The sequence below is a fragment of the Scatophagus argus genome, chromosome 2 (assembly GCF_020382885.2).
Source record: "Scatophagus argus isolate fScaArg1 chromosome 2, fScaArg1.pri, whole genome shotgun sequence".
NCBI lineage: Eukaryota > Metazoa > Chordata > Actinopteri > Scatophagidae > Scatophagus > Scatophagus argus.
Window position 1 is genome coordinate 18,514,504 of NC_058494.1, and position 26,122 is coordinate 18,540,625.

Genomic DNA, 26,122 nt, shown 5'->3' on the forward strand with positions numbered 1-26,122 from the left:
ATCCATAGCAGTGGTGCAGGTGATACCTGACTGTAGTTTGTTTCCTAGACGTCAGAGGTGTTTCGGACAGATGTTTCAGTCATACTGAGACTTCCATTTAATATTGCTGGTTGTGGCAGCGTTGCAAGTCATTGAGCAATTATTAGATATTTTCTCATCAATTCGATAAGATACAACAAATTGGATTAGCCAAAAATAGATCTAGCTATTTTGTCTGATAAAGAATTTCCAAAAAACTTACCATGACATACATCAATATGTTGATAAATGTATTTATCTATATGTAATGATTGCACCATGAAGATTTTATCTGTAACATCCACTGTGTTCCAAGCACCGAAAGCCATATTTAAAACTTTAAAATCTGAAAGTATAAACCTGTGATAAAATTGTGATGCACACCAGCAAGAGACAAAAAAAAGCTGTCAAGGCCGAGTTAATAACAATTACAGCCATCTGTTATTAACAAAGCATATCATAAATCTGTAACACTGATATCCCACACGACACCACATCCATGTACAGTATGCTTATTTGCATAATGTGCATAGTGCAGTGTAGTGATTTGTGGCTCACACAAACTGAGGAACATAAAAGCGAGATGAACAGACATAAAGCACCGTGTGTGGGAAGCCTGGGAAACTTATAGAGGGTCTCATTAACAAGGCGAAAAGTGCGTAAAACAGATTAATGGGATACTGAGTGTATGTGATTTTTGTCCTCTGTAGCCTCATTTTCTGTATTGTAAAACTCTGTAGAGTACACATCGACTAGAGATTTGGTTTTATTTTTCCTTTGAACACCTTGATGAGTTCACATCACTGCCCCTTTGTTCCTTTCTGTAATCATCTCCAAGACACGACAGTCGCCACACCTGATACAGGTCGCTGTTTTATTTAAATAATTATTTATATGGACGTTCAGTGCTCTCACTGCTTTGCTGACCTGATACTTGTGTCTCACTGGAATTGCCCTGGAAGCCCAGTGTAACGAAGGATTAATTTCTTTACTAAAAGTTGCCTTTATTAATTTGTCTCGTGTTGTTAAATATGATGGCATTCTAGCAGTTAATGTATTTTTAATAATGCAAATATTTTAATTAGCCCAACCCCCTCTTCATGCATGTAATCTCCAGTGTATAGTGTTTAGTGTTGATGTTTGCTGGGCTCTGCCGCTGCACACTCTGACACGGCTCCTCTTATTAAGCCAGTATGAAACTGGTCCAGTAAGATTCATCTTCTTTTCCTCATTTTTATTTTCAAAATTGCATTTCGATAAACAAAACCATGAAAACTTTAGACTACCACAAAATAAAATCAGGATTTTACAAATTGTACTGCTCTAAACTGGACATAAACATTAACCTCAATGGATTATGAGTGAGGACCAAAATGCAGTAAGTTAACAGTTGCTTCTATGGAGGTGTGACTACTGAGTCACATGCTATTCATATAGCATGTTGTTTTGATATGGTATGCTGTATTATGTGCATATATTATGTAATGCTTCAGATAGACTTAATTCGATCGTACAGTAGATCTGTGTTTGGGGTTTGAAATTGTGTGAGCGCGTGTGTGTGTGTGTCCTCATTGGTGCTATGAGATGCATAGCCATTGAGGCCATAATTTAGTCCATTATGTCCTCTGGTTTGCAGTCGTAGCCCCAGGCCTCTGGCACTGAACGTTGTGTCATTTGCTACCAACTGGGTTTTTGATGAGAGTGTGTGACCTAGACGCCTCATCCCTCACCACTGTCTCATTCCCTTTATTTACATCTGTCTTTAGCATTCTAATTACTCTCTTTATTGCTTTAGCCTGGAGGAATCTGTTATACTGGAGGAAAAAAAAAGGCTAAGGACACCAGAGTTTTAACCAATAATAAAGCAGCATAACTCCCATTACCCATAGGCAAAGATTAGACCTGTGAGGGTCTCCTGTTATGGGCTGTGGACAAGACAACTTCCCACTACAGGGTTTACATGCGGGGGTTCATTTGCCTGATCTGATATGTGCTTTTCCAAACAGTTTGTTTTTACTTCAGAGTGTTGCACAGTCAAAGCAGAACTGGTTTGCCTGATAATAACTAGTTTTACAAGTGTTTCTGGTGATGTCACGATATTGTAAGCGAATGTTTGAGTAAACTTTAGTCAACTGAGAGTTTTTTCCAAATTTTTGAGAGTTTGTAATTTGAAAGCTGCCCCACCCCCCACTCTAAATCTGTCAGTTTTGTCTTTCAGTTTCTAATCATACTCAAACTGAACAGGATGCACATATAGTACATTTTCTTTCTTTCTTTTTTTTTTTTTGGGACAATATCATTGCAATAAATAAATAAATAAAAACTTTAAAATGTTCTGTCCCTTCCCACAGAATTTTATGAAATGGCATCAAGAGCAGGCACAGCCGTCTTTAATGAGCTCCCAACTTTAAAGACTTGAAGGATATTAACAAGCTGCTTGACAAATGGTGCTTAGAAGCACATTAAAGACGCAGCTAATGGTGCGCATAATGACGGCTAATTTTCGATCAGATATAAATTAGAGCCCCCAACAGTTATTTGCCTTAAGGACTTTATGTAAATGATTCTGTTCTGTATAAACTGAAAACCGAGAGAGTGAGTGGGTGAGAGAGAGGAGAGAGAGACCAGCACTCCTTGTGGCTATGATTAATAGATCTGCAACAGAGCACGGCTGTCAAAGCCCAATGAACACACATCCACTAGACAGCTCTACCACCTTCTCATTAAGGTCCAATATCTACGAGGTCTACAACTTACTCATTTGGAACACCAAAACAGCCTCTGAGAAGGAGTCTGACGCCTGATGGTTGCAAGGGGGAAGATCAGGTGAAAAGGGAATTCAGAGAGAAGACCAAGCTGTTCATAAACGTGTACACCCATCCACTGTTGTTAAATATTTCATGGCTGAAGGCACTTTGATGCCGTCAATTTACACATTAGGTCATGATATATAACTGAGTACACATGGTGTGACCAAATTAAATGATGAACACATTTAGTTAATAGCTTATATATTCATCAAACGCATTATGAGGAATCCACAGATTAGGATGTGCCGGTGTGGTGTCAAAGGTCCTGCCATCTGCCTGCATGTAATTTCTACACACAGCGCTGATCCACCAATTTGATCCACCTTGTACATAGTTAGAAATAGTTTGCATTCAGACTGAACATGCTGTCTGAGTGACTGAATATGTTATATTGCTGTTAACAGGATGCTTCATCGGTATCTTAGACTCTTAGACCGTAGTCTTTAACATAAACATTTTGACATAGTATTCACAAACATAATAACAGAGAGAAATAGAGCGCGTTATGCATTTTGTACCAAGAAATTCATAATGCACGTTGTATCATTTGTAAAACACCATTAATTTAACCACACAACTGGAGGATTTATGTTTTAACTTCATGCTTTATCTTATTTTTTGCTCAACTTTTTGTGACACTGCAGGCTTTGGCTTTAAAGCGCCGTGTGGTTTTGTGATTTGTGATTTTATTCAGATGATCCTACAAATTATTAAAACTTTTTCAATCATAAATTTCAGAGAATACTGTTTATCAGTCAAAATGCTTCATTGCATCTACTGCTGTCATGACTAAGAAATGTTTTGTGGTTTAAAAAGCAGGGAATTATGTGATTAAATTGCTCGAGTTATTTCGAGTTTTTATTTTATTGTGATGAGCATTTGGTTCTCATGTGTAAATTCTGGTGAAGTTGATCCCCTTACCCTTTCTGAATAATTAATGCAGGCGCTGATTTAAAATGGTTTATATCAATTAAGCTACAGTAAGAATAGAGAGCGCAAAAAAGTTTACAAAAAGATTTAAAATCAGTTACGCAAAAGTGTTGGTCACTTTTATGAACTCAGTCGACCTTCTTGTTCATCCATCTGAAAAGCATGAACGTGTCATCTGACTTAATTCTTTATTTTCACAGGCTGTCATTTTAACCTTGAAGGGCATGTTTTCCTTTTGATTAGATGCATGTGGTGTAACAGTGCAATAAGATTTATTTATTTATTTACATATTTATTTTCCCCCAACTGGTGCTTCTCACACTCCCCTAGCTGTAAGAAAAGGTATTGCAAGCGACAAACAATATTGGCGGCTGGCAGACGAGAGGTCAGTTTTATTCTAAGATGTACAAAAATCAACTTCTATTACGTAAATGTTAATTTGCTGCACTGGAACTCAAATTGCTAAATTTACTGAACACACATGATCTGATTGTGATAAATTCTAAAGCACGTTCGCCTTGTTGGAGTTAGCTGTATTGCAACAGTCTAGCTTGGGTGTAGACGAGAAATCCCCCTCAGGCAACAGCATTTGAATATTCATTTGGATTTAAAGTTTAAAAGCACAATCCACAAAATTGCAAGAACTGGACAATAAAGAACAATTAAAGAAGAAAAATCACAAATTATAATTCTGGGTCTAAACTCTATGATTCTGTTGTAAAATGTGTAAAATAAATGAAGAATCTCTGGGGAAAAGGTAGAAACTTGGTTATGCATTCAAATCATTATTTTGGTGGCAGCCACATGTCGGGGTGACTGTGGCCTCTCAGCGCTCACCCTTTAATCACGCCCCTGAGCTATTTTAGTTATGAAGGCTGTGGACGTTTCCAGTGGCATCAAATTAAGAGATTTTTTTTTATTATTATTTTTCACATACATGATAAAAATTTCAAATTTTGGGTACATCATAATTTATTGGTTTCTTAAATGTTTAATTTGACACAGTGCGAATAATCACCTGAAGACCTTTTTATTTGGTGCATTAAAAAAAAAAAATTGTGATCATAAATTTAAAAATTCAAAATGAAAATAAAGATGTCATACATTTTTAATAAGGGACAAATTCTTGTCTGCGCATGTCTGAACGGTGTCCAGCGTTTGCTGCAGATCTGCAGGCCGTTTGCTGAAACTATATATATTTTTTTCCTTAAACGCATTTAACAAGTTTTATTTTTGCATCATATTGTACAGGGGGAAATCTTTCAGCTGGTTGAAATAAGCGAAATTTCAATTTTCTGTAAAAGTGCGTCGTGTCTGAAATCGATATCGCAGCTTCAGAATCACCAATCACCAAACTTTTATTTATTTATTCTTTTTTTTTTTTGCTGTTCAGACTCCAACTTCAGTCATGTGTTGATCATAAGGCTTATTATGTGATAAACAACACGGCAACAGGCCGTGTGGCTTCTGTAACGGTCGTGTTCAATCAGCTTAAAAAGGAGAGGATTTTAAAATATTTTTTTTTCTTGGTAAAATTGAAGATACTTTGTTTGAGCAAAAAAAAAATAGTGTGCCCACCACTGGCATCACGTCGTCTGTTTGTGAGCGCGTGCATGCGTGCGTGCGTGTTTGGTACGTGTGTGCGCGTGCGTTTACATGAGGTCGAGAGAGAGAGAGAGAGAGAGAGAGATGGAGCCGTTTCATTGGCAGATACAGTGTGGTTTCCCCTCCTTTGCGTGCCATCCTGGATCAAAAAAGTATCCCACCAAAATCCTTCTAGCCATCCAGTGTTGCTCCATCGATTAGTTTCTGGAAAACACTTAACAAACTAATGACTATTGATGGCTGATTAATATTGCATCAACAACAACTGATTGGCGACAATATCAAATGGCCATCGCCTGCTTAACATCCAAGCAGCCATCTGACGGATGCTGCACAATATTTTGGCGGCGCAAAAGGGGCCAGCAGATGATAAATAAAGGGTTATGCAGTGTGCAGCCGTATGCGGCGTTCACTTTATGGCTCGCAGTTCGTCTAATTCGAGAGCAGTCGCGTCTTTGAAGGCAGACACTTGGCGTAAATGTACAGTTAAAATATTCTACTCTCAGGTCCCCAGGCGGAGCTCCGACAGTCCCTGGCCTCATTAAATTTTCATCAGTATCCCTGTGAAAGGGGGGGGGGTGTTCAGGGGAAAGAGAAAAATAAAACAGAGGGCGTAATTATAACAAAAGGAAACAGCGCTGCCCTTTTCGTTTTGTAGAAAGCTCCCACAGTGTCTTTCTGTATATGCACGATTCAGTGTGCGGAAAGGACACGCACGCAGCGTGATGTGAGCACATGTGTCTGTGGCTTTAAGGTGAACTGTTCACACACATAGTAGTGAATATATATATACATACATACATACATACATACATATATATATATAAACCTTCGATTTTCTGCATTGTGCTGCTGAGGCCTTTTGCGCCCCCCGCCCTCCTGTTTGTGTGTGTGTGTGTGTGTGTTCGGTGTTGGGGCCAAATTGATTCGCTATCAAAGAATCCTGATCGATTTTCTCCCAATATGTGAAAGTGAAAGCAGCAGTCTGGTTGAGAGGTCGCCTGCGTGTCCGCCTTTCTGTGTCTGTCTGTCTGTCTGCGTGTGTGTGTGTGTGTGTGTGTGTGTGTGTGTGTGTGCGCACAGCTCACAGCTTGTCAAAGCAGCAGCAGCAGCAGCAGCAGCTCACTGCATAAAGTTAATTTCAATTCCCGATGAGACACTCACTCGGCAGCCCTCCCTGACCAGCGGTAATTAACAGGGATAGCTAATGACTACTTAACTCGCTCTTCATAATTATCTGGTTTTCATAATTCGATGTGTAATTTAATAATTCGCTCTTATTAACGTATTAAGTGAATGGCTCATTTAGGGGAAATTAGAAGCACTCACCAGGAGCATCTTTTAATTGATGAACCATCATCGCTGTCTCATTAATAAGGGTCGTTTTGATACTCTTAATTTGTCACGAGGATGGCGGGTGAACATGTTTGGTTTATGGATCAGTGTTATGAAGTCGTTGTTTTTCATATTAAATTTAATGTTATTAAATGCATAAATATTAATTTTATCAATATATTATACATTTTAATAAAAACCAAATAGATTTTTTTGCGACATGTTTAGGAAAGCCTGGAGGTGTGTGATAATATTTTTACAGTTTAAAAAAAACATTTGACACATTTTTTTTCTTTTTTTTATGTGAATTTTGATTGAAAATGACTAAATGTAATTTTTTTTCTTAAACTGCAACTATTACAAAATCACTTTCTCAGTAAAAAAATTACCCTTATAATCAAATTGAAATTATCAAAACAAAACAAAAATTTAATAATAATAATAATAATCCTATGCAAATGTATTCCAGGTGCTGTAAATAATCAGTGTTAAGGAGGAGGACAGCTTTCAGAAATGCTAATGTTAGGCTCATGCAGCCTCTCAGGTGTATCTGTCCATGGTGCTGAAACGCTTGCTCAGCGCACCACAAGCCAGCCAGCCCTGAAGCCCACAAACAGCAACCCTGCCATGGACATGACATTCAAAATGCTCCCTCTTTTTCAAAAAATTAAAAAAAAACAAAAAAACAAAACCCTCCTTCTCCTTTTCATATCTAACCATAACTTCGAACCAAAGGTTTTTGCATCAAAGTCTCTGTTCCCGCATGCACGAACGAAGCATGTTGGAGTGTGTATTTAAATAGAGACGGGCACGCTTGGCAGGCGAGCTGTTTTTCTGGCGGGTTGACATCTGGCAAGTCTGCGCTCCAGGGACCCATCCAGCTCTCCATAGACCCCCTGATTAGACTCTAATAGAATATTAGCATTTGCTCTCAGGTAAGGCAACAGTGAGCCGCATAAGCTGGCAGCAAGTCAGCGGAGGGGGGCCACGTGTGTCTTTAACACTGATGGAGCCAAGAAGAAGAAGAAGAAGAAGAAGAAGGGGCTCCTGTAGGCTAATGATGAGGAGGCCTAGGGGAGGATGGCGTTAAACAAAAAAAAAGCAAATTTCTAGATCCATTTACATCTTCTTACATTCGGTTATTCATCTTTTTCATAACCCAGACAGAAGGACAGCAGTGGTGGGGTTGGTAAGGATGTCTTGCTCATGGGCACTATGACCTGACACTAAGATCAAACCTGACACTTTCTTTTTTTTTTTAAGTATCGGTAAAGCCACCTTACCTTTAAAAAAATAACCAAAGAAAGACAATATTTGTAGTCAAATAAGCTTAAAGAATCCCCAAAATGTATTTTAAAAGCTGTGCAGCCCACAGCTAAACCGTTTCCATCCTCCTCATCAATAAATAAGTAGGTGCATAAATAAAAGAATATTAATATGGCTGGATGAGCCACATTACACAGCGTAGTCATGGAAAACGTCCGATTAAATGTTAAAGTTTTTTTTTTTCTTTAATGAAACACATATTGCAGTTCAATAATTAAATAAATTAAAATTACATGGATGTAATAAATTAATAGAATTATTTAACCAGGAACCCAAAGCAACATACATTACAGAAATAAGTTACCTCAGCTAAAACAGCAATACAGCAAAAACCTGTACGGATATATTTATGTGCATCGACTGGTTCCAATGAAATATTTACATTGTACACGTATACTTCCATGAAGCGGTTTCTTTTCTCTTCAAGAAAAAAACATTACTTAAACAAGGTGATTTTTTTTTAACAAGCAACGACTTCATAATGATGCGCGTATATTTATACAAATAAATAGCAGAAAACATACATAAAATAATTTAAAAAGAGAATACTATCTCATATATATCTCGATTGTACCATCTCAAATGTTAGAAATCGTAAATTAAATTTTGTGACTGTATATTTCACAGTCGTTTCCCTTTAAACCAGAGCAACACGCTTAACTTGCTGTCAGAATTTGATTTTCTCAAGCAAAAACGAGGAGGAGGAGGAGGAGGAGGAGGAAGGGTGGGGTGGGGGGAATCCCAATAAATATATAATGAAGTAAACATGACCTCACTCAATAAATAGTTCATAAGATGCCGGCCCACGCTGGATTGTAAACTTATTGCAGCCGGCACAGAAATCATATTTTTTTTTTCTTTAAATCGCGAAATTCTGTGAAATCCTCACAAGTGAGTCACTATTTGGATATCCGCACATACTGAGGCCTAATCATGAAACAGCCCTACCTTAAGTCCAAACCCCGGGCATCTTAAAAACAGATCCCTGACTTTGATCACACATGGTAACAAAAATAAGTGGAATTAATTACACGTTTAGACACAAAAATGAAGTGTGTGACGAGCAAATCATTCATTTACAGAGGGTTATTTGGCAGTAATTTAATATTAGCTTCCAAGAACAAGTGGTGTGTTGTCCTCTTAATCCCCCTCATGGACCCTGAATAAATGTTAGACTGCATTGTCATGAACTCGCAGGGAAAATGGAGCTTATCCTATAAGCCATAAAATATATATATCAACACCAATAGTCACCAACCAAATGCTTTGAGTTAAACTATATCTCCGCTGTATGTAGCCTGAATAACAGCACAGTTTTCGTTAGGGTACAGGAAGGTGGGGAAATGGGAGGGTATTTCCGCTAATGCAAACTATAGTTCTCATTTGAAATTAATCGTAAGTAAAAATTAAAGCATATCGAGTCCTGCAAGTCACACTGCGTTGACATTAAAAAGGGTGAAGCATAGTAAGTGTGGAAACAGTGTTCTTACTTGCTCTGTCAAACGATGCTTTACTTGACTCCACATCTCCCCGCTCAGCGAGTAAAACACGTGACTGTGGGTTTGTTTGTTTTGTTGGGTTTTTTGTTGTTGTTGTTGTTGTTCTCGAGTTTTTCAGTCATTGTTCAATTTTAGGAATTTTTCGAAGTTTCAAAGCACAAAGTCATCGATGATTGGAAAAAAAAAGGGGGGAGGGGTGTGAGATAGGAAATATGATACAAATCGTCTCTAAACAGTTCCGAGTCTTTTCGTGGATGTTGGTTTAAAGCGATTTTTTTTTTTCTTAGACGCATGCAGAGTATTTCATTCGTTTCTGTTTCTGTCGCTGGTTGCAAAACCAGACCCGCACCACGTTCTTTTTGAGGTCCAGCTTCTCTGCGATTGCAGCGATTTTCTCCGAGGAGGGACGCGGTTGAATTGCAAAATAGGCCTCCAACGATCTCTTCTCCGGTGCGGCTATCGACGTGCGCTTCCTCTTTTTCTCCGCGCCGTTGAACAACTCGGGTTTATTAAGTTTCTCCCTGTGTGATTTCTCAGCTTCTTCTAGCCACGCTTGCAGGATGGGCTTCAAAGCAATCATGTTGTTGTGAGAGAGCGTGAGGGACTCGAATCGGCAGATGGTGCTTTGGCTGAGGGAGCCCACCCCAGGAATCTTCAGGCTGGCTAAAGCTGACCCTACATCCGCCTGGGTAACCCCGAGTTTGATCCGTCTCTGCTTAAACCTCTCCGCGAAGGCTTCCAAGTCCCTGGGATCGGCGTCCACGTCGCTCATGCCCATGTGCGGTGGTAGCCCGTGGGCATGAGCCATGTTGATGGCTGCCTGGTGCATGTGGTTCATGCCCGCCATGTGGGCAGGGTGCGCAGGCGTGGAAACCACCGAGCCATCCGGCCCTGCCATGGCTCCTAGTGCCAGTCCCGGGGTGATGTGGTCCAGCAGGTCCCCTTCCAGTGCCTGGTGAGGCTGGTGGTGGTGGTGATGGTGGTGGTGATGGTGGTGGCCAGCCAAGGCGGACGGATGAGAAATAGGCACCGAGGAGGAGGAGGAGGAAGACGAGGTGCAGGGGAGAGTGTTCATGGTGTGGTAGGTTGCGTCCGGCTTGAAGGGACTGTGATGTGGAGGGTGGTGGTGGCTCTTGGTCTGCGAGACTATATCCACCGCCGCTAGAGCTTCTGCCCGGGCCAACAAACTCTCATCCAAGCCTCCGAATATATTGCTCTGCAATTGCAAATAGAATGCACACATAACTGTCAGCAGGGAATTCTCCCTCCACTCCTCGGTTTAAAACATTTCCAGAATGTGAAAAAAAGAAATCCTAAAAAAGGAGCACACAAAACAAGACACATGCAACATCCCAGGTCATAAAAATTAATACGAAAGGCAAAGCCGACTGAATACATAAGTTCAGCAGAGGAAAAAAAAAATATGGAGGTGTTGGGTGATTTGCTGTGCAGACATGAAAAAAACATCAAGCAAAAAAAAAAAAAAAAAAAAAAAGTGGGCTGTCAAAATGTGCCTTTAAGCAGTGATTATGCAGAATACGTACCGGTGGGGTTGGGAGACAGGCTCTGCGCATCGCCTCCGAGCTGCTGCTGCTGCTGCCGCCGCCGCCGCCGCCGCTGCTGCTGATGATGGTGCTGCTGTGTCGGGAGGACGAGCAGGAGGACGAGGGTGCATTGGAAGTCAGAGTGGAGGATGAGGAGGAATGCAACGAGTACTTGGGTTCGGGCAAGCTGGTGTGGGCCATGGCAAAAGCCTGCTTGCTGTTCAGAGACATCATCATCATATTTGCGGGCGTCCAAGCCTCGGCAAGTTCCTTTTAATAAGTTAAGACTCCGCCTCCTCGTCGGGAGTTGAAGTCCAATTGCTTCGCAGGAATCTCGAGTCACTGTCGAATAAACCGTAGGCTGAAGACGGTCGTCCAACACTGAAGTTATCACATCTATTTATTATTACTTGCGGAGGTATGGAGGTGTCTCGTCTTTTTGGCAAATGAGATATCGCAGGCACCAGCAAGCCATGCAACTGAGCGCCACCGACACGTTTTTCCTTTGTGGACTTTTGGCGTGCTTGGGAAAAAAAAGGAAAGAAAAAAGAAAAAAAAAAACTTTTCAGTTTTTTCCCCCTCCTTCAACCGTCTCCACCTTGTCTTACACGAATATAATTTTTTTTGCCTTGGATATTTTTTTTTTTTTTTTGGCGGAACTCCTCATAAAACGACGCCAGAAAAACAAAAATTAAAGTTTCTTTCCGACTCTTAGGATTTCCAAAATACTTCAGGTTTAAAAGTGCTGCCGCTTTCGTTGACCTGTTTGTTTGTTTTGGTGTTGTTGTTGTTGTTTTTTTTTTAAGCTTCCGTCTTGAAATGACCGTAAGTGAGAGGTTGCGGCGGTGACAGTCTCTGTACTGTGCCTCGTCGACTACGTTGAATGCTGCGGGGACCCGAACTGCCTCTGCTCTGAGGCGAGGGGCAGACTGAGTCTCTCTCCGCCTCTCTCTCTCTCTCTCTCTCTCCCTCCCTCTCTCTCTTTCACACCCCCCTCCCACTCTCCATCTCTCTCTCTCTCTCCCTCTCTCTCTCTCACACACACACACTTTTCAGCTGTACCTGAAAAACCCTTTCATGATTTATTATTCTTCATTAGCCGCACCACCGCCGCCGCCACCGCCGCCGCTGGGGACTCTGCGCATGGGCAGTCTGCGACAAGGCATTTATTTCCAATGACTCTACTTCTTTCCGCCACCAACACCTCGTTACCGCCACCAAGTCTTATGAAGTTCAGAGACTTTTTGAAATTCCGATTTATTGCATCTGAAAATATTTTGTTGTTCACTGGCCTGTTGTAAACAGATTTTAAATAGAGTCTGATGAATACCACGGACAGCTCCACTCCAAAGTTATTATCGAAAAGCCAAATATATATCACTACGATTTGATTGTTACAACTAAGGTCAAATGAAAAGTTGATTTAAAAATGAAAGGAAATTCTAAGAGGATTTAAAATTGCTCAGATTGTTATATTTAAGCCTCTTTCAAAGTTGGAGATATCTGATAGGTTTCTTATATCGCCAGCATTTTTTCCTAATTTGTTTCTCTGATAATTTTATTAATCCTGGAAACATTTGGGGACAAAATACCGGAAATAAATGAGCAAATTTTGTCAGAATTTTTTTTGTGTGTGTGTCATTTTATGCATGGTGTTTTCCATGCAGCAACGGCGTTAGTTAACTTAATGGCTGACGATGGCAGTGGATTTGTAAAATAATTTGCACTATTTAATGGAAAAATCTATACTTGTCACAACAGGCTATTATCTTATCTTCCCTCTAATTAAGTCACATCATCAGTAACGTAATTAAAACATTGCGTTGTAATTAACAAGGACTGTCTAATTTGTTTAATATGGTCCCGTCTAGAGGATGAGATAATTGTTCTCAGTCTCTTGTAGGTGAGAAGGTATTGTGGGAATAAAACAATGCCTGTTGGACTTTGTTTTCCTTTGCTGTAAGGCTCTTATTTTTCATAACACACCTCTCATTGCGCACACACACACACACACACACACACACAAGACGGTGTGACAGCTTGTAGCAATTCTGAAGAAACGATCAGTGTCTTTGACAAACGGTGCTTTGAAACCGTGACCACCTTGGATGTGTACGTATAAATCGCCACCGTTAAAGACTCCGCACTGGATTCCACTGGTGTCACTGGAGACGACTGAGCGTGATGTTATCCTAATCACAGGCTATGTGGCCAACGCTTCAGTGAAAGTCTGTAAGCGTTTTGTTTTTATTTTTTTAATCGAGGCTATAGCGACGTTACAGCACACCGATAGACGCGCTCTTCTGAAGGCGTTGGGTCTTTGTGAGCGACTTGATGCCCCCCCCCTCCCCCCAAATATTTTGGGTTTGATGCACATAGACATTTAATACGTCCCCACGGCTGCGACAAGAATGGTGTTGTGATGATGCATAGCAGTTTTACATTGCAAGAGAGAGAGAGAGAGAGAGAGCCACACAGCTGCAGAAATATGTTGCCTCCCCAGCGGGACAACAGGCGCTGCTGGAGCCACCTCCACCAGACACCAGGAGACAGAGATCAGGCTCAGGAGACATCAAGGAGCAATCAGTGTCTGCTCACATATACCGACAGACTGATTTATGATGAAACTTTAAAGGAATCATTTATATTTCACCGCCTCTAAATTGGTGTATGAAATTTTCATCCACAATGAAACACACACACACACACACACAAAAAAAAAAGAAATAGTATATCTTAAGTCAAATAAATCAGCCCGAGCTGCTCCCCAGCAATTGACTTTGAAGTACATTTTCAACAGTTTTGGTGAGTGTGTTCATGTACCTCAGCTTTTTTTTTTTTTTTTTTTTTACTTCCTATGCCAACAGCCTTCTCACATTTGAGGGAGGACAGTACTGCATGTCAGAATTACATTTGAATGGTCTGCCGTGACAATCCTGTATGTTTCACTAAGAATCACAGACTTCTACTGGTTAATGTAGAAAATGGCATAAATAATGGCATAACATATATTTTTCTGTTGTTATTTTTTTAATCTTTAATTTGCATTTGCATACATGTGAGCTATAGCACTTTATACACTTTAATTTTTTAAAACATATTTGTTAGCAAAGAGAAACCTCAACTTGTTTTATTGGGTAAGCCAAACAGACTGTTTAAAGAATTGCTTTAATATATGAGAGAATATTTTAATATATATATATATATATATATATATATATATATATATATATATATATATATATATATATATATATATAAAGAGGCCTCCGAATGAGAATCGTCCCACACCTTTGAGACTGAGATAGTTTTGTTTTCACTTCTTCAAAATGGTGTCGTTAGCAAAAGTCCCTTCCAGTTTTAAATATTTTTGGCCTCAATTTGTGTCATCAATGCGATACAGTAATTGGAGGGAGTATTACTGTGATAAAAAAGACTTGCCTCAACAGTGGAAGGTGCAGTCTTCCCTTGCCTTTAAAAACAATAAACCCTCAGAAGAATTGTGCAAGAAAAGATTTCTCTCACTTCAAGGAGCTTTACTACATATAAATAAATCGGCGCCGTCTAAATATAAAAGTAAAGCCCAAGTAAAATAGAGAGAGAGCGCGCATGCAGCGAAGCTTGATATAACTCAGGTGACTTGTTTGCTTTTTTTCCTCCTCACTCTCTTACTTACATCCGAATCAAGCAGTGCTGCAGAGGTGTCTGTGTGCTTTACACAAAGACATACTCTTCTCAGCCTCCCTCAGGAGCTCTCCACGTTAACAATCCCAATTACACCGAGACCACCAGAGACAGCTGTTTTTATTACAGACCCGCTCCTTTGTGCCGCCAACAAGGTATCTCAGCTCCTAGACTGAACACAGAGATAAAGCTACACTGAGAGACAGAGGAGAGGGGAGCGTGGAGTGAAGTGGATGAAGTCTCTTGGCTGCTCGCAGTGGTGATGCCTTTATTCACAGCTTCCCCCTCCCTTTTCTGATCTCGTGGAGCTCTTTACATGTCGGAGCAGAAGGTCAATGCTTGTCGGGAGAGGGTCTACAAAGAGATCAGGATCTAACTCAAGGCAACAGCAAATCACACAAAAGAAGGGGGTGTTTCAGCCACTAACTGCGGTGCTTTATTTATTCATCTGCTTTACCTGGGAAATGTGACTGGCTCCACGAGGAACATTCTGGCTTTAATGTGTTGTTTAAATGCATACAACAAAAGGTAGAAGCCTTCAGGATTTGCTAAATGTCACACACTGTACTGTAGCTCTCAGTAGGAACAAGTGGCTCACCACTTGAGATGATAAAACAGGTTTCAAAAAATGCACATGAATTGCAGCTCAGCTGGTACACAACATGTGAGATGGGTTTGTATTTGATCACATAGTTTGCTTACAGAAAAACATCAACATCTCAAGATGGTCTAATTACTTTTTACAGGTTGATACAAAGATGCTTGTTTGTTTGTAACCTGTTGTGAGAGCCACATTTCCTCAAATAGTTAATAATAAGACCTGAAATGTTTGAGACTCTCATCTTGAGGGAGATTATCATGACGTATGGCCAATTAGGTCTCTTTTGGGATAAAATAACTATAACAAAAGGACACTGGAAAAGGTCTGGAACATGCAATAATCAAACAGCACACCTTTTTATGTCATAATATCCAGCATTAAATTGCTTCATAAAATTTTAATCTTTAAGCACCTCTGTGTTAAACCACCTTGGTCCAGTTACCCTGGTAATTCTGTTCATATAGCGCGTTGTGTTCAAGTGGACGTGTATGGTGGGGCGGTGGAGCTGCTCGTACTACATCCCACCTTCATGCAGAAAGGAAGTTTATGCGTCTGTCCTGCATTTTTCCACCTTTTATAACCCTAACTCTGATCTTTCCCTAATCTTAATGCTGCATTAGTAGATTTTTTTCGGCCACTAGGGGCCAGTGTGTTAGCTTTACTACATATAAATAAAATATCGACGTAACCAGTTAGCAACCAGCTGCCTGTTCACACATAAGCAATATTAGCGTGAACTTAGAGTCCTTTTTGCGTCGGCCTGACCAGACAAATATACCGGCTTGATTCCACTGGTCACTGCTGCTTCACGCTCCATGATCTGTGACGTGGTTCTGTTCTGCGTTTCAGAAGCGGAGTGTTTTGACTGCCCGATTTCATTGACTTACTCACATTTTGTTGTTTCAGTATTTTTCCTTGATTTTTGTACTTCTACCATTGGTAAGTAGACTATGTAGTTTGTCTGACAGTTTTGAAAGTTGGCCAGATTCTCTATACCGATTCTCTTCCTGCCAGGAAGTGAAGTGACACACTTCCTGTCAGTCTCAGTCGCCTCTATGCAGCTTGACGTGGTATCCATCAAAAATAAGACCCTTAGCAGCTCTGGTGGCTGAGTCGCAGTGGAATCAAGCAGTAAGTCTAACATTCCCTCTTCATTTAGCTCTGTTTTGGTCTCCATTAACTCCTGAGGGAAATTTTGGGCTCCTTAGTGGTTAGTTAGTTTCTAGCTTTGTCTGCCTGCTATTTTGTTCTTGGCAGGGAGTGAACCATGGGTTTAAAGGTATTTGGCTGAAAATAGCTTGCAGCTAACAGTGCTGATGAGAGTGAGCCAAAACAGTTAAGTCAAACCAAAACAAAAAGCTGAAAGGAAACAAAGGACACTATAGATTTGAGGCGACCAGTAGAGTTGGAATCTGTTTGTCTATCACTACAAGTGTCGGCTTTCATGTTATACATAACCATTTAAGAAGAAGAATTAAGAGGAATCGCTTTATTGGCAGTATACAAATTTTTACATGCACACACTGAATTTGTCTTCTGCATTTAACCCATTCTTAGTTGAACACACATGCAACACCCAGTAAATTACATGCAGTGAAACACACAGGAGCAGTGGGCTGCCACTATCAAGCACCTGGGGAGAAAACTGGGGTTTAAGTGCCTTGCTCAAGGGCACGTCAGCTGGCTAATGGAGGTGGGGAGCATTTTTTGCATTAATCACTCCACCACACCCAAATTTTCCTGCCCGTCCGGTGGGGGAATCGAACTGGCGACCCTCCGATCGCAAGCCGCTTCTCCAACCTCTAGGCCACAGCTGGCCCCATTGTTAATCTAAAAATATTGACCAGTTCAGCTCAAATCAAGTGTTTTAGTTGCCTAACCTGAACCATAGTTTATTTGCCATAACATGATCATTACCTAACTGTCAGTGTCATTGCCGAGTGCAGATATCGTAAAGAGAGTATTTCTGTTACTTTGGTCTGCTAGTGAAGCCAACCTCAGGCCATGACTGATTAGAGGTCTTGAGAGTGAAGTGTGCCATGAGGTCAGGAAAACAAATAACACCACCATCAATTTCCCTATTACGCACCAGGTACCAACCTATGGGCTTGAGGTTGGGGGGTGATGGTGGTGGTGTGGGGCATTAGATTCTGGGCCCAGCCCTGCCTATAGGCTGCAGGGCAGCAGATGATAAGGTCAAGGCTCATAATGATGTCACATACCTTTAGGTACTTCAGATCAATATCGAGAGAGGCACGTTATACCTGACAGCCAGTCAAATAAAGCCCGGCAAAGGGGGAAAAAGAAAATCGCTTTGAGATTGTCTCTTCAGATAAAATGAGATCCTCTCTCTCGTCCTACTTTTGGCAAAGATCATATTGGTGGAAGCCTGTGTGAATTTCAAAACAATGTGGTCATTCACACATCGGATAAAATATCCTCTAGATTTGACTGATTAAGTTTGAATCTTTATAATGTATGTCTTAACTGATGTTATGACTGTATATCACATGCAGCTGATGTAGAGTTTATTCTGTAGGATAATGTTTGAAATGACAGATGTCCCATTCAGTAAACATGACCTCACGTGACAACAGATGCAGTAGTAATAAAGGCAGAATATACAGTATATATATATATATATGAGAGGTACACCTTGAAGCGGCTATAGAGAATGCGTGTCAATTGCTATACAAGTGATTAATGTTGCAGGATAATTGCAGAATTCTTTCCAACCTGAATGAACATTTCTGCTGCCTCTCTCATTAGTTTGACTGTCCCACACCGTAATATATTGCTTGTCACTGGGTTGTCTAATGGTTGATGCTAATTGACCTCCTTTCCCCCTTTCTTCTGCACAAATGAAAAGATTTCCTCCATCCTGTGATGGAGCATGTCACGATGTGATCCGACAAATTAAAAAGCTCACTGCTGTCACGCTGTCATCATTCGAAGCCCCTCGCCTCATCAGCTATAATGATCATTTTTCTTCGGTGAAAACACTGCAGTGCACTGCCAAACACAATACTTAAGAGGGCATGCCGCTGCATTTGAGCGCTGTGCGACATCTGAATGTTTGTGATCTGGGAAGTCTTCTATACTGTTGATCTTGAACTGTCCTTCAAAATACATGAGGGGTTTTCTTAAATTAATGCATAATCTTTCAAAATATCCATTTTTGCTGAAGTTCGATCAAGTAAATTTGATGTTTGCAGATATTTTTGAAGAGTTCAACCTATATAAGGAAAATATAAAGTATTTATTATTTATCACAACACCACATTTTCAGTATATAATATTTTATTTAAAGGCTTACAGACATTACCAGTGTAAGCTCCTCTTTAACAGCCTGGGATTATTTACACTTTGTCAGATTTCCCTGCCTCACACTGTCAAGCTATGAAAGTATGGCCAACCAATAAAGCCTAAAATTCTAACATACAGATAATTCACATGACAAAAGTGATTCTTTCTAATTTCTCACTCTTAATGCACATTTAGACAAGACTAAGTTCTTTCTAAATAGCGTCACACTGAATTTATTTATCTCCTTGTTGCGTTTGAAACACTCGATTACCGTTCTGCCATTGGGATGAACATGATAGCAACACAGGAGCTCGGCCACCGCGCATTATTGGCTGCAGAGCGATGATGTCGCTCATTACCTGCAATCAGCTGCCCCATCTGTGGCCGAAACAGAAATTGAGTGTGGCGTTTTACCTGCTGACTTTGTGTGTATAACTTTTATAATTGATGCGGTGTGCCCATACTATTGACAAAAACGCAGCGCGGTGATCAAAGCAAGCCATTCAGGAGGTTGGACAGGGCCACGAAGACAGGGCCTGTAACACTAATGATCTTCAAACGCTCATCTATTTCACTGGGAGCTATGCACAACTCCCGAGCAAGTCCCCCGTCCTCCCCCTGGAGGTAATTGCGCCTGGCTGGTTAGGTGACAGGTGTCAAGTGGCCCCTCCTTAACCGATTCATCATGCTAAGCAGAGAGGAAAAGCTGATCTCAGTCACTCTCTCTCTCACTCACTTTTTCTTTGTACCTTTCTTCTTGTCATTTTATTTCTTGTAACCTCAAATAACTACTTTGTCGTTACCTCAGAGTGCCCCGATCACATGTTAGGTATGTTTCATGGCAATGTTTGAAATGCGGTATGCAATCGGAGCTCGGGCCACAACCTGAGCCTGTATCATGTGCTTATTTAGCATGAATAAAGAAAACAAAGCAAATCCTCATAATTGAGAAACTGGAACCAGACAATGTTTGGTGTTTTTATATGAGAATGACTTAATGGATAAAGTAATTATCAAAATAGTTGCTACAAGTCAATCAATCAATCGACTAATCAGCTAATTCAGCTCTGAGAAAGCGTGAGACAAAGTTGCTTTCGAGACAGATGTCAGAAGGTTTGTCCAGTGTTAATGTAGTAATAAATACTTTAGAGTCCCATCAGCTCATTTTTTTTCATTATCAGTTAACCTCTTAATTATTTTTAAGATATTCTCCTTACACTGATTTACAACAAAAGTTTGCTATCTCTTTTTTTTATCAATTCAATTTAAGATTTATCAGAAAATTCTGTTAATTCTGTTAGTAACTGATTGGCCGGACGATCAGTTTAGCAGCATTTAGTTCTTCTGAATCTCAAGTCCTCTTTTTGTGAAAGACTGAAAGCAGTGAGCTGAAACGGTGGGCAACCACAGAGTTAGTGACAGGCAGGTTAGCACACCAGCCAAAAATCATGTAGCCCCGTCGACATGAGGAGTAAAAAAACCCAAAAAACAAAAAAAGAAATTACCGACTACACTGTGTGTGTGTGTGTGTGTGTGTGTGTGTGTGTGAGGGAGAGAGAGAGACAGCGAGCAAGAGACCACACCCTCACCATGCCCGCCTGTCTAAGCACAATCCCATAGGGACCTGCCATACACTCTCTCTCTCTCTCTCTCTCTCTCTCTCTCTCTCTCTCTCACACACACACACACACGCACCCCAGTCATTAATTCCTGCTTTGCATCTCCACACCATGTAATATTTATGGGTCACCGCAGCTTTGTATTCACAAATGGAAACGCCAAGAGAAAAAAGGGAGAAGACACGATACCTCAATCAATCCTGTGAATAAGGTTCAGATTGTCACATCATGTCTTTTTTTTTTTCCTCTTCCACTAAGCCAGTGCTTATGCAGCATTCTTTCCTTTGACCTCTAAACAAGTGTTTTGTATGACGGATTGTCAGACGCAACCTTTGAGACGGAGTCATATTTAACTCCTTTAGAGCTAACAAAGCTCAAGGCAAAGGCATTATGAATGTGACTGAAAAAATTCATAGCTGCAGAATTTGAAGAACAACAAAACTGCATTAGTCAGTAAAAACAAATGCAGACTTAATACATTTTTTGCCAGATATGACACTGGAGTATAAACGACATACAGCACTACAGCAGTACAGACATTAGCTGCTGCTCAGAATCTTCACACTAATCAAGGGAAGTCTTTGGTGCATTTTCTCCCTTCTGCATCTGACAGATCATAATTGGGGCCTTTTTTTTTTCCACTTCCTAACATGTTGCCTGAGACCTGTGATGCAACAGTGGGAGCCGTACCCTCGCTGCCTTTCAAATCAACAGTGTTGTCAAAACAGAGCCCTGAGGAACCCCCAGTAGAGCATGGCTCACCAGACCCCTGTAGAGATTTGAAGACCACTTTGGAACTCTAATCCACTCAAAATGTGCTGATAATTTTCCTTGCCAGGACACTCTCTGCCTGGTGTCACAAGAGTGGCCTCCCGGGAGCAGATCAGCCAATGATAACAAAGTAGCCAGATGTCTGGCGCTGGCAGAGTCCCAGAAGCCAGACAGCGGTACGCAGCAGCATCCGCTGTGGGCCACAGATCAAAGATACCTGAGAATTACTTATGGGCACAAAATATGTGTTGCTTACTCTACAGTTCCCATTAATAACAATCTGGGAGAATTTGTATTTCTAATTAACTCTTTTCTTTCGGCATACAAAGTGCTGTAGGATGTCTAAGGCTGCAGCAGCAATTTTTCCGTGGCAACTGCGAGTCGACAACAGGAAGTCGGATGCAGCACTGTCTGAAGGAGCCAGATCAGCTTTAAACGCAGTTCTGAGGCTCAGAACACCCCCTGACTTGCCTCAATAAACAAACAAACAGTGTAAGAGTCAGCGTATTTGGATTTAATCATGCTGCATGGTGCCTCCTTGGACCGGCCCTTGATGCATACCTCGAAAGCTTAGAGTGTTGATCGAACTGATTCAACTGAGTTGTAACTGTCAGTAACAATTACATTTTTGGCTTATTTTCTTGTCTTAATGCTGAGGTGGTGATGCCTAATCTGTAAAAACCAGGTCAGGTAACACCAGCATTTCCAGTACATTTATGAGCTGTAGCCACCAAGCATGTGACTCGCCTTGAGTTATACTTCCTACAAGATTTGAAGCCTTGGCTTGTTTTTCACCATGGTTGTTTGTGTTGTTCAGACTGACATTAAGAAGCATTGCAGTTCCATGTTGTTTTCTCCTGCAGGCCTTGCACTTCTTTTTGAGTCCTCCATTTATTCCATCTTATGTGTTATGTTTAATACACAAATATTTAGAGTAGACCCCTGACTTTGAACTGAGAAGAATAGTTAAGCTCTCTCTGCCTTGGGAAGGCATTTGTTGCTTTTTTCATCTTTGTGGGGGGAAGAGGCGTACTTCGTCTTGCACACATTTGTGCATATTTTGTCAGGCTCACTATGTTCTAGTGCACTTAAAAGTCATTGTTCAATGGATGGATGATATGCATCCCATGCAATGAGTGTGTGCACCGTATTATATTAATTATTAAGCATAGACAGTGTTGCTTCATGTCCGTATTTCATGGAGAACCCCCCCCCCATACGCCACTATCCCTTCCCCCAATTATGTATATTACCTTTGCTGGTGCGTGGTTCATGCAAATTCTCATTTGCATCGCTCTCCTGAATATGCTATCTGCTGGCTGGAATCATTTAAAGCCTATAGTTAACGCTGCCCTTCATCAGATCTTGATTGTGACCTTTTCTTTTCTTTTGATCTGTTATTCTGTTGTCTCTCTTACTGTTTGAGATGTGCACATCCAACTAAACAAAGACAATTTTCCACAGAACCGTATTGAGATTTCATTGTTTTTGGCTTTTAATGGAGATCTTTGATTCCTGACTATCGTGGTTTCCTCAGGACATTTTCTATATTTCTGCTTACTGTATGTCCACATTTTAGACAAGAGGTAGTAAACAACCCTTGCATGAGCCTAGCGCTACTTTTTCGTTGAACATGAGCCTTGTTATCATATGCTGACAATTAACAAATAAACCAGAAAATATTCATCCACATTTGTGTTCATATCAAGCCTCTCGTTGGGAAGCAACGCACAGAAAGTTGTCTTCTATGAGTGTATTTAAAGCCCCGCTCCAACAACCAGTCCCAGTACCTTTCAGGGTTACTCCGGGTCATTTTTTAACATCGTTTATTTGAAAATATAACTTTAAAACGAGGCTTAAAACTGCCTTAGTGAGCTCCCGTCTCCCAGCTCCGGCAGCTCATCACTCCTAAAACAGCCACTCTCATCCACCCCGGCCCCGACCGTTATTAATGTGCGCTGAATAATTTAACGGGGTAAAATTACCATGCTCTTTTGAAAAGATTTTTGCCTACACAATTAAAGAGCATTATAGTGATTTTTAGTTGAACAAGAATTATGACTGTTTTCCCTCCTTTTTTGCCACACTTTCTGGCTTCCTTGTTATGAGCTGTGGGTGAGCGGAGTGAAAAAGGCCTCCTGTTCTTCTCTGCTTCTGTGTGACTGCTAGAAGAGGTTGTGCTCTAGATCTGACCCATACCATGATGAGCAGCTAATGGATAATGGATGAGGTAGTATATGTTCTACTTCCACCAATATGGCCCCCATAATGGCCCTCTGGCCCCTCCAAACATGGGTTATATTTGGGCTGTTTAAAAAGTCCAAGCTCAGTCTGGCGGTATTGAAGTGTTAAAGCTGCTTACGCTCCCTGTGGTGGCAGGTGTTGAAAGGTGAATGGTTTGTAATAATTTTGGAGTTTTTCACTGACTCCACATGCTTAGTCAAACAGAATATATTAAAAAGGTTGCTAATGGCGTGTTTTATGAAAGCTTGTAGGCTAACAGTGCGATAATATTTTGCTGCTGTATGATATCAGCATCAACGGGAGCATTTGCTAGGCCTTCACTCTTATTCCATGCGGACAACTGTCCACATCTCAACCACAGGCCAACAATTGGCAGTAATTGGCACGTTGCCTTGGCTGTCCTGTGAGAGATCTGAGAGTGCATACGGCCACGGACAGGCTGCCCTTTCCACCAATTAGAGAGTTGTCTCCTTGTGGGGCGGGGGCAGGGGGAGGTCTACCTTACTGCTACCTTTTTCTCTTGATCAAAATGATTTGTGGAGATCCTTTTTCTCTTCGCTCCTCTCTTCCTCCATGCCTGCCTCTCTCACTCTCCCTCTCTTTTTCTCACCTCTGAGGTATTACTGTGTGTGAACTGCTAGTGAGAGTCTTCAGTCAAGGACCCCAACCAGCGACTGACAGCCTTACAGTCACAGTCAGTGGGACATTCACATAAGAAGTGCTCTGACAGTCAGGCTGTGCTAGACAGGCCTCCCAACGAAAATGCTCCACGGAGCTCTTTGCTGTTGGTTTCCTAATACTTAACTTGCTGGCTCTCTTCTCCATATGAACCTTTTTTTTTTTCTACCAGTGTATGTGACGCTGAATTGGGTTTGGCAGAAACTGAAGTTTCTCCAAGCAGCTGAACTTGAGTCTTTTCTCTTGTTGCTGGTGTATTGGCTCTTTTTTTCTTTAGTTGTGTCTCCAGGCATAAGCAGCACGTTATTTCTGCATGACTTTATTATGATGGCTTTGACGCAATGATAGCAAGTGTCTCATGTGGTTAGGAATGTGCAGGCCACACAAGGTACCATGGGACCTCAGTCCAAAGGATCACAGGCCTCAGTGCATGCTGCTAACACTCCCCAGTTTATGCCACAGGGAAGGCTGCGGAACCAACACCCAACCCCCTTATTCTCTCCCCTCTCGGTCTCTCTTGTCCTCAAAGCCTGTGTCTCTCCGCATTTCACTTCAGTAAGTATGAGGAGGCGAGGAGATGCTTCCTATACTCAGAAATATGTGTCAGGCTCCTGGGTTATGTTGTGTTGCAATGTGATGTAGAGGGCAACAAAGCAACGGAGCACAGAGAGGGAGAGAAAGAAACAGGCTCACTTATTCTCTTTAATCCAGCATGAGATATTCAGAACTAGGTTATACCTCACATTACCCAGTGTGTCGCCATTTTGAGCATGTAACAAGATCATTGTTTAAGCATGTGTTGGCAATACTAACACCTATTATTAGTATGATCTTTTTTTTTTCAGTCAACAATTAGCACAGGTAAAGCCTAGCCTTTACTACAGGTTGACAGGCTCACCATAAAGCAGCTTTATTTCTCTGCAAGGACCTTCATGAGGGGGGGCCTACCTAATATGCTGTCTGGCCCCGGGGCCTGTGGGAGTGTGGTTGGATTATTATGTTAATGCATGTGCCTCCTGCCCTCTCCTCAGTCCCAGCTGGCCTCCCTGTCGTTAGGAAGTGCTTTGCTCTGACAGAGGAGTAATATGCTCCGTGATTGAGGGGCCAAAAGATCGAGCTCTATAAGAGAGGGGCCACCACTGATAAGCATATGATAAAAGTGCCATTGTACGCGAATGCCTCAGAGACATGGGAGATGACTTAGCAATTCCTATGGATTTCAGATGGAGACTGAATATGAATAAGGACTGTGTGGTCCTTTTTTGTGCGGCTGAATTTAATTGCCCATAACATTATATCTCAAGCTATGTGTTTTATTGTACTTTTATTACACTGACTCCTTCATTATGAGCCAGTGACACATCCACCTGTAAATATGTTGGCACCCACCGAACAAGCCAAGGTGTGATGCCTTTAATTATCCTGTAGGAATCGATACGAGACTTAAAGGAAGATTTTGTTTAAAGTAGTTCATAATGTAAGTAAAGCAATTAGATGAGCACTAATTCTGAGTGCTGTCAGCGAACAACATATCTTAGGACATCAGAAATGCAACAGAGGAGCTTTAGCGGGTGTCTGTGTGTTAGACACAGTAATAGCCTGTAACAGCCTTAATATTAATTGATGGAGAGTTGGTGAAGTCAGTGTAACTCCATCAGGGAAAATGATGACACTGTTCTGCCAGATGGCATTACCCTGCAGATCGATGTCACACGCTCTCATTTAATCAACTTGACACCAAAGTAAAAACGGAGGTGAGAGAAAAACTTCTTGTGAGTCGTCGAGATGCAGAAACGCTGGTTGCATTGCTTTGGATCCTGCACATAATTGTGTAAATATGTCAGCCAAACAGAGGAATATCTCTCCTTTTAAACACTTGTCTTTTTCATCCCGCCTCCTCCAGCGCTCGGGTAGCTACATATTAGCTTTGTGCGGGGCCATTCACAAAGTGTGTGGAGTGTTTGTGTTTTGTCAGGGGTTTGTTTTGTTTGCTTTTTAATCAAGTTCAATTTTGTCTCCATCAGTACGAGCTCTTTCCACACCCCTCTTTCTCACGTCTTCCCGCATTATAATGTGTCTCTTTTCGCTGAGGAGCCTTCACTGTTGTTATTGTTTGTTCCCTTTTAAGGAGCCCCAGCTGTAACGAGCGGAA

At 41.2% G+C, this 26,122-nt stretch overlaps 1 protein-coding gene and 1 long non-coding RNA gene across 7 annotated transcripts in view; one reads left to right on the forward strand and one right to left on the reverse strand.

The window, feature by feature from the left end:
* Positions 1–26,122, forward strand: part of LOC124073370 — a 152,639-nt gene that overhangs the window by 48,001 nt on the left and 78,516 nt on the right. The gene's annotated exons all lie outside the window — the stretch shown is intronic.
* pou4f2 (POU class 4 homeobox 2) lies at positions 9,679–11,307 on the reverse strand. 2 transcript variants are annotated; one of them, XM_046415537.1, is made up of 3 exons: positions 11,231–11,301; positions 11,064–11,119; positions 9,679–10,768 (listed from the first exon to the last, which is right to left on the reverse strand). In XM_046415537.1, the coding sequence occupies exons 1-3, from the start codon at positions 11,299–11,301 to the stop codon at positions 9,807–9,809; spliced, it is 1,089 nt and encodes a 362-aa protein (XP_046271493.1). In that variant the 3' UTR covers positions 9,679–9,806. The 2 variants fall into 2 exon arrangements, with proteins under 2 accessions (XP_046271493.1, XP_046271492.1); XM_046415536.1 differs by having other exon boundaries at positions 9,679–10,739; positions 11,068–11,307.